Here is a 9,995-nt window from a genome sequence, read left to right as displayed (position 1 = left end):
TGCGAAAATCTAAAACCACCAATAAGTTCCAGCACTTTGTCAAAAATCAAGAACGTTCCATATATTGTGTAGTATTAAACGCTTCAGATTACTCTCCTAAATCTTACAAGAAATAACATTATAATTCTTCAAATTCTGACCTCCTTTTGGAGTTTCACTTTGATATGATTTATGAAGTATATCAATTTTCTCAAAGAATAACTCCTTTATGAGTGGAAGTTACTTTATGAATGTTAGATAACTTTCCTTTTGAGAATAAGGTGATATTTTCTAGAATAAAATGTTGTACATATCAAAGGGAGAAATAAAGTCTTCGTGATTATGAAATGTTGTAATTAGGAACACATCAGTGACATCACTACATCTAGAATTTACCAGTTACATGTGCCAATTAGTCCATTCTATCTAGATAGCTACACTGAACGGAACAATGTAGGTGAAATTTAATAATCCGGTTGGATATTGCCCTCCTATAGTTGTTGATTGGTTTTACAGTATTCTTGTTCATCGTTTGTCCGCCAAAATTAGTCTTAGGGTTCTTGATTACGACCTTCAGGATGAGAAGCCCAAGTCGCTTCCACTGGAGCTAAGGCCAGAGCCATTTCCAAATCCACTAGATGTTCCTCGACTGCTAATGCCACCGAAGGACTGGTCACCACTGGTAAAGCTACTTCCAGACTGTCCATTAAATCCACTTGATGACAGTCCTCCAGATTGTCCAATGAATCCACCTGATGACAGTCCTCCAGATTGTCCAATGAATCCACCTGATGACAGTCCCCCAGATTGTCCAATCAATCCGCCGGATGATGAGGATAATCCTCCAGATTGTCCAATAAATCCGCTGGATGATGATGATAATCCTCCAGACTGTCCAATAAATCCACCTGGTGCTTGCCCAATTGTGGAACTACTAAACCCTCCTCCAAATCCACTTGTTGACTGCCCTCCAAATCCGCTTGTTGACTGCCCTCCAAATCCGCTTGTTGACTGTCCTCCAAATCCACTTGTTGACTGCCCTCCGAATCCACTTTGGCTGAATCCACCGAAGGACTGGCCACCAAATCCACTTCCAGTTGATCCACTGATAACTTGGCTAGTTCCCTGTGATGCCCTGCTAAGAGCACTTCGCAGGTCAATGCCTCCTGGGAGACCAGGATTTTCTCCTGGTTTGTAGTTGACAAAGTATACCTCAGGGCTAGTGCGGGGTTGTTCAGGCAAAGTTATCACCTTTTGTCCTTGTTCGGACTGCTTCTTCAGGACGTAAACAATGTTATTCTGCCTTGGTGGTGGAATGACGATAGGATCTTCAGCGCCATTGTCCTCTGGCAATTGAACAAACAGGACATTATGGTCTACTTTTGGTGGTGGGATGACAGGTAATGGACCTGTAGATCTTGGTTGGTTAGGAATGGTGTAGGAAAAGTAATTGCGTCTGATCTCTGGAACCACGCATCGACCATCAACATGAAGAACTTCCCCTTGTCGGCAGGAAGAGGAACTAAAACTGCTAGATCCTCGTCCAAATGAGGTGCCAAAATTACTTGATCCTTGTCCAAATGAGGAGCCAAAACTACTTGATCCTTGTCCAAATGAGGAGCCAAAACCACTTGATCCTTGCCCAAATGATGAACCAAAACTATTTGATCTTTGTCCTGATGGGGTGCCAAAACTGGTTGATCCTTGTCCAAATGAGGAGCCAAAACTCCCTGATCCTTGACCAATTGATGAACCGAAGCTTCTTGAACTTAGTCCAGAGATTGGGTTGCTTTGGCCTCCAAAAGTGCCACTTCCTATTGAGGACGTAGAAACCAAGTTGCCTGATCCCTGGGAAGAAAAGACTCCTCCATTTCCTCCAAGCAAGCTGGTGGTTCCAGATAGGGATGACGACGACGACGATAACCCTCCAAAACCGACAGACGTCGAGCTACTTGGAAGACTGTGGCTGTGGCTGTGGCCTGAAAGCTGGGAAGCTTCTGCTGATAACAGCAGAGATATAAGAACCTGAAATGTCAGAACATTTGATTAGATCATTTGCATTTTACACACCTGCCGGAATTATATAATCGAATGTCCAATTGATATTTGTTAAGGATGTTCTATTATAATATGAAAGCAATTTCAAAGCATGTGAGTTGCAAATAGCAGTATACAATCCCTTCATAAATAGAATGGACACTTATCTATATTAGCGTCAATAGCATCATCTATAACACTTATTCTATATCTTTATCTTAATCTATATCTCTCTGCATATGTTGATATGATCATTCTTTTATAAGCATGTACTGAAATTAACTAAGAAAATATTCATAACATGTTTTCTTGTCTGTTTTCCTTCCCATAAAAGTAATTAATATAAATAAAAATATCAACAGTACGTAGCTTGGAACTTTTCCTTACATGAAGTTTAAGTTATATTTTATTGTACAGAATAAATTAAAAAAAAAAAACTGTCAATGGTTTTGGGTGTAATCTACGCCATCATTCAACTAATCTATGATAAGAGAAATAAAGAGAGAAAAAAATAAGATACTGTTAGATTAGAAAGAAGAAAAGTATAGATAGAGAGAAATGGCTTCTAAAACATAAAAAATAGATAATCATAAAGGTACAAAAACGTTCAGGAAGACGGAAAAATTTTCTCTATATTACTTATCGAATATCAAAATGGATAGAAGATGAAGCTAAAAACGGAGTTCACTAAGTTAGGAAGAAGGTATAGAAGGCAAAAAGACATAAACTGGATTTTCATTGAAATTTGGAATTCAAGTAGTGATTGGTAGTAGTTTTCAAAAGTTTCAAAGAATTCAAAAATTTCTCTTTTAGTCTTGAATCGAGGAGTCTGGAATTGCTGAAGATACTTTTCGAAAACCAAAAGTGTGAATTCTAAATAAAATTCTATTCATGTGAACATATGAATGTGTATGAATGTACATATGTATTCATAAAATCTCATTCATACACATAAATGCACAAACTAAATTTGAATGGATGCAGAACTTTTAATTGTTTCCTGGGCTAGAATTTATCATTACGTCTACCAACAGCCCCATCTCCAACCATAGACAGAACTAATATTTGATCAATCTACTTCAGAGAGGCCTGAAATCATTTATTTTAGTCACCGTTTAAGTTCTTGAATATCCAATTGTCATTTCCAGTTGACAGCAACAGACTAAAACACTCAAGGAGCCAGGCATTTGTCAAAACATGCAAGAGCTGCGAGAGTTACTTAGCAAGATGCGATATGACTGGAATATTATTCAGATATTTGAAAGCTTGGGATAACAGATCACAAAGCAGACGTGTCTGCCAGAAACGGATATGATAAATTCAAAGATCGTGTCATCTTTCAAACACAAAAGATCTGAATTAATGTCTTCTGTAAATTGAATAAATCTCAAAATTGAGTCTTCGGCACGCTGGACCATCGCTCAGTACTATCGATTAGCGCAAGATATACCGTCTTCAGGATTAAACAGTCATAGATATTTCAACGCCAAATCCGTCTTTGACACTCAAAAATCTAAATATTGTTCTCGAGTCTTTGGTATTGCCATAGCCTCTGTGCAATGGTCTTCCACTGTCTGGAGTTAGAGTTCTCTTGCTTGAGGGTACACTCAGGCAAACTATTCAGTGTCATGTCCTTTCCTAACTGGACTACTTTCCTTGTTGAAGCCCTTGGGCTTAAGGCATCCTGCTTTTTTCAAATAGGGTTTTAGATTCGCTAGTGAAAATATTATTAATAATGATAATAATAATAATGATAATAATAATAATAATAATAATAATAATAATGATAATAACGATAATAATAATAATAATAATAATAATAATAATAATATTATATCATTATCATTATCATTATCATTATTATTATAATTATTATTATTACTATTATTTGGAAGAACTACACAATAGCTGGAGGAACTCACCAGGAACTTCATGGTGGCACTGATGATGAATCTGCAGGGGCACCTTCTGTATATATACTCTCGAATCCCGATCACCTTCGCCTGTCTGTCGATTACAGGTAAGATCACCTTCTTATCCTTGATACTTGAAACTACATCATACCGAGAGTTACTGGTAAGACGCCTCTATCAAGTTACAGGACTTTCAAAGCGTTAGGTTTCCTACTGCAGGAGAATCCTGAATCTGGGAGTGGTTTATTTTTAATCGTTTTTTTTTTTTTAGGGTTGGCACTGTTTATTTGTTTCAGCCATTGTTTAATTATTCCATTATTTTGATTGTTCCATTGCTTGCTGAAATTTTTTATTTTTGCTGTCCAGAAAATAAAAGTGGCCTGCTTTCCTTTTGCCATGCTTTCTTTATCTATTTTTCCAAGGCCTACTCTCTCTCTCTCTCTCTCTCTCTCTCTCTCTCTCTCTCTCTCTCTCTCTCTCTCTCTCTCTCTCTCTCTCTCTCTCTCTCTCTCTCTCTCTCATCTGAAGGGATAAACCGTCAAATATTCTTATTCTTAACCAAGGTCATGTAAATTGATATTGATTTTGTTACCCAATGTAATTTATATCTATGCTGATCTTGTTTCTCTTATTAATCGACTAACTAGATTTCTGAGAGAGAGAGAGAGAGAGAGAGAGAGAGAGAGAGAGAGAGAGAGAGAGAGAGAGAGAGAGAGAGAGAGAGAGAGATTATATGGACATTGTAGGGAAGAGCTGATTTAGCACATTTATACAGTACTCATTAGATATGAAGAGAAAACTTAATACATTCCTAACAGAAACTATATTATTGTTTCTGTAAGATATAGTTTCCTTGCTAATACCAAAAGACTTCGTTAATCATACGTTTGAATCTCTTCTCTTAAAAATAAATTATATCTACGGCATATGTAGGCAAAAGGTTCTACCTGTACAGCAAATTATATCTTTTAAGACAATCGCAAATGTTTGGATTCCATAAAGTGTTATTATCGTTTCTCAATTTTTTATGGTTCTCAATTTCCCTGAATTAATATTTAGATATAACTGCGTTTAATTGTATTTAATATATTGACCTTTTGTCGTTAATGATAATCAGTGATTGGCATTATATATCATGAGCCTTTATTCTTCAAGTTCTCGGAATGATCAAATTTTTTACGATTTTCCAAGGAATCTCCGCGATTTAAATGTTCTGCGTAATTTTCTGGGCTAAAATGTGATGATATTTATTAATTATATCTCAGCTTTGTTTAGTTTATTTTACAATACGCCAAATATTTTATAATTTCAATTTTCTTTAAATATTTTGCATTATTTATGTTTCTACTCGTTTTAATTTTCTTGAAAATAATACCATACAAATATCTTTATATAGATATTTTATTTGAGAGTCATAAATGTTATGATTTTTTCTTCAAGGCGAGGACTTGGGTAAAATTTTTCTGCCCTCTATGTACCAACTCATGAAAATTCCACCTCTGAATATATATCGAAATGAATGAAGATGAGTTTCTTTTAGTTTACCCATAGCAATACTAAAAAAGAAAATGGGAAGTGGAGAGTACATGGCTCACCTCTCCTATTCTTTTTCTTTCTCGTAATTGTCTCTACATTATGATTTATTTATTTCTAATGTATAGTCTATATATGAATTATCTGTTTTAATATTGAAGTTATATATATATATATATATATATATATATATATATATATATATATATATATATATATATATATATGCATATATATATATATATATATATATATATATATAATTATATATCTTTTCTAATTCTCGATGTTGCCTATTTCATGAGTTATGTAATCAATGTGCATAATCCATGGAATAGACATTTCACTGTCTGTTTTACGAAACTCCTCACTCAAGGATCTTAGTAATTAAAACAAAGTAAAAAAAAAAAAAAAGCCTTACCATCAATGCAACTTAAATCAACAACTAAGACGAACTTTTTAAGTCTTGTTTTGTTGATAAACAACAACTTTTAATAGAAGACAAGAAGACAGAATACTTAAAATGTTTATGAGTGAATAGAAGTTGACTAAATCACAGATGAAGCAGCCTATTTCCGGCAACTGGCAAGTTGCCTGGTTCCTGATTTAGGCAAATTAATTATAGTAGCACCATAAGCAGTTAATGTCTTGCTAATGATATCTAGATATTGGACCCTTGTACTTATAAAGTTCAGTTATTACTCAGTGAGGTTGTTAGATAACAAGTTCAAAAAAGCCTTATTCCCTGAACTAATTCCCTTTCACGTGCAATAAATTCTCTTATGCTTATACTGTACACTCAACCACTCTTATTCCTAGGCTAAAAAAAAGGAATAAAAGGGAATATAATACATAATAAAAATGCATAATACATAGTAAAAAAAAAGAAACATTTTTATAATCATCATCATCATCATCCGTATCATCACAATATACATCCTATACCTCATAAAATATATTTACATAATAAAACAAAATGAAATACCTAGGTGAAAAGTACATGATTCTCAAGAATGCAAGTTTTACTTAACACGTATTCTTACATTTAAATGTTTTAATGTTTTGTTTAAGGTTTTAAAGGCCGCTCATAAATGGCAGAGGCAAGGGACAGTGACATTTCCCTAGAGACTAACCATATTACATATGATTAGCGCCCAAGCCCCTCTCCACCCAAGCTAGACCAAGGAGGGCCAGGCAATGGGTGCTGACAACTCAGCAGGTCTCAAACCACTCCCTTCTTAGCTCACAGAGAGGGTGAGGATGCAGTGACCAAAGGAACTAACGAGTTTGAGTGGGACTCGAACTCCAGTCTGGCAATCAGTAGGCAAGGACGCTACCACCAGGCCACTACAACCCTGTTGTTATTAAGATAGTAAAGGCTGGGCCACATTTGACCCTTTCTTTACACTTAGGAGAACAACAACATTTTGTGAACCCTTGACCTCCTGTTCCGGAATGAAGGGCTTCAGTATCTATATATCATTAGCAAGACATTAATTGCCTATTATACTACTATAATATCATTGATTTGCCTAAATCAGGGCCAAGGCAACTTGCTCATTTCCTGAAATAGGCTAACTAATATATGAATTAGGCAGGTTATATAAATCCATAAATATTTCGGGAAATTGTTGTATGTTCCGTATAAAAAGGCAATGAAATACCTATTTCATGGATTATGCAATTTCAAGGATCAGGGATGACATGTATTGCATGTATATATATATATATATATATATATATATATATATATATATATATATATATATACATACATATATATATGTATATATATATTTATATATATATATATATATATATATATATATATATATGTATATATATATTTCATACATCGATGGATATATTCTTATTATTATTTTCTTCACTTTAAGTTAGCCATTGTTATTAATTAATTAATTTAGAATTTTTCAATTTGTTTAGCATCTATTCTTTTTTTCATTTAATTTCGTTTTAATTAGGTATTTTCATAGTTTTAACCATTCATTTACTTTATGTGGAATTCAAAGTATAAATATTTACACATCTATCTATCTATCTGTCTATCTATCGGTCTATACTGCTACCTATGATAGATAGAGAGATAGATAGATAGATAGATAGATAGATATGTATATATTTATAACTTGAATTCAACATAGGGTAAATGAATGGTGAATACTAAGAAAATACCTAATAATAACGAAATTAAATAATAAAACGAATAGATGCTAAACATATTGAAAAATTCCAGAATGATTGCCTAATAATAGTGTGTAATATCAAGTGAATTAAAATAATAAGAATAAAAAGGTATGATTTATATAAATTAAGTTATATAATTTTCATTCCATAAATAATTATTTGTGACTCAATATTAAAAAAAAAAAAAAGATAAGCTGCGCATTTGAATTTTCTCAATACGTCAAATATCAAAATCACCATGAAATCTGAATGGCCTTCAGTGTGCGAATATGCTTTTAATTGCAAAAATATTTAACCTTTTATTCTTGCATTTTTACTTAATTTAGAAATCAAATCGTTTCACTATGGCTTTTTCTTAACCATAAAAAATACTAATTTTGTTTAATAAGTATTAACGTGGTTTCTTAATATTTTTTTTTCTAATTTCTTTTATGAGTTTTGTCCATCTGCTTACCTTTTTCTTATTTTCAATTGTATCTTTCTACATTTGCGGTTTCTGATTATTCTTGTGTTATTGATATGTTTATATATTTTTACTTAATACGCATCCGGGATGGGTAGATCATGGTTCCTGATTTCGTCAACCGATATATATATATATATATATATATATATATATATAAATATATATATATATATATATATATATATATATATATATATATATATATATATATATATATATATTTATATATGTATATATATATATATGTGTATATATGTATATATGTATATATGTATACAGTATATATGTGTATATACTATATATGTATATATATATATATATATATATATATATATATATATATATAATATATATATAATATATATATATAATATATATATATATATATATATATACATGTATATATACATATAGTCATTTATGCATATATCTATCTATGCATATATTAGAATATATATATAGTATATATACATGCACACATGCATATATATGTATATATATATATATATATATATATATATATATATATATATGTATATATATGTGTATATATTTACATATACATATATATATATATATATATATACATCCTACATTTGTATAATATATAAGGAGATAAATAATATAAGTAGATATGCTTATGTGAAAGTGTGTTGTTTTAATTCTTAACATATATTGGTACAAGATTCGACTTTTTGAAAAACAGATCATCACAGAATTTAAGAAATCTCACATCAATATACTACTATAGCTAGAAACCACACCTAGATTATTTTCTTTTTATTCAACCGACTCATCTCTCATTATGAAATTCTTAAAAAAAAAAAAAAAAAAAAAAAAAAAAAAAAGTGTAACATCTCACATGACTTATTCTTCAGCCATGTGAAATTCTTCACATTATTTAACGAAGATGGGAAGTCACATGATCACGCAACATTGCAAAAAAACGGAATAACCATTTTGCACCGTAATGCAAAAAAAGAAAAAGAAAAAAAGAAAGAAGTGGAAATTCTAAAGCTATCGTAAATATTATATCGTCCCGAGCGGTAAATGGTCGCTTGTAAGGGATTTTGAGTGACGATTTTCATTCTTTGAATATTTGTGTCATTGCCGCAGAAATTAATCTCCACTACCTCCCCCCCCCCCCCCCCCCCCTTCCACTTATACTAATCTCCCTCCAAATCCCTACGCTTCCCCCACCCCTCCAACTCACCATTCCTATTTTCTCATAATCACTCCTGACTAGGGTTCCCAGATTATTTCGACTGGATTATCGTACGTGAGCCTTAAAATTGTCGTTTTTCAACCAAAATTATCGTACACAGTTTCAAAATAATAATTAAGAAGTTACATGATTGACTTATTTCAAATATTTTAGTATAACTGTTTAATTAAACACACATATATCTATATACCTAAGGTATGTATCGTACATTGTACTGGACCTAAAATAATCGTACATGTACGATAATTATCGTACGAATGGCACCCCTGCTCCTGAATGACAATTCGCTCTAAGGTGACTCAAATGCATAATGAATGTAGTGACAGAGCTAAATCACTAATGATCGCCGATGTTGGATTACTAGCGATTACTTTGTGTCGATGTAGCAACGCCAGGTCATTTGTCAGGTCAACCAACCACGTATAGTGTTAGTCATCTGCGGACGAGAGAGAGAGAGAGAGAGAGAGAGAGAGAGAGAGAGAGGTGTGTTGGTCCATAGCCGCTCGCACCAGACTCCTGTGGCATGTCGTTAGTTCAAGCAATACTGTTTTAGTGAGGCAAGGGCATTAACTCATTACTCAAAATCCATGCCATGGATGGCCACAGATGTATATGTGGCTATAATGGTAACCCATCC

The 9,995-nt window shown here is 32.8% G+C and overlaps 1 protein-coding gene across 2 annotated transcripts; it reads right to left on the bottom strand.

The window, feature by feature from the left end:
* Nucleotides 1-316: 316 nt before the first annotated feature.
* LOC137630969 (uncharacterized transmembrane protein DDB_G0289901-like) lies at nt 317-4,020 on the bottom strand. 2 transcript variants are annotated; one of them, XM_068362500.1, is made up of 3 exons: nt 3,939-4,020; nt 768-2,004; nt 317-731 (listed from the first exon to the last, which is right to left on the bottom strand). In XM_068362500.1, exons 1-3 carry the CDS (start codon nt 3,948-3,950, stop codon nt 553-555), a joined length of 1,428 nt encoding a protein of 475 aa, XP_068218601.1. In that variant the 5' UTR covers nt 3,951-4,020; the 3' UTR covers nt 317-552. The 2 variants fall into 2 exon arrangements, with proteins under 2 accessions (XP_068218601.1, XP_068218600.1); XM_068362499.1 differs by having other exon boundaries at nt 317-2,004.
* Nucleotides 4,021-9,995: the final 5,975 nt, after the last annotated feature.

The sequence above is a fragment of the Palaemon carinicauda genome, chromosome 39, assembly GCF_036898095.1.
Source record: "Palaemon carinicauda isolate YSFRI2023 chromosome 39, ASM3689809v2, whole genome shotgun sequence".
In the NCBI taxonomy this organism is placed as follows: domain Eukaryota; kingdom Metazoa; phylum Arthropoda; class Malacostraca; order Decapoda; family Palaemonidae; genus Palaemon; species Palaemon carinicauda.
Note: the sequence above shows the minus strand (reverse complement) of the source record. Positions and strands in the feature narration are given on the sequence as shown.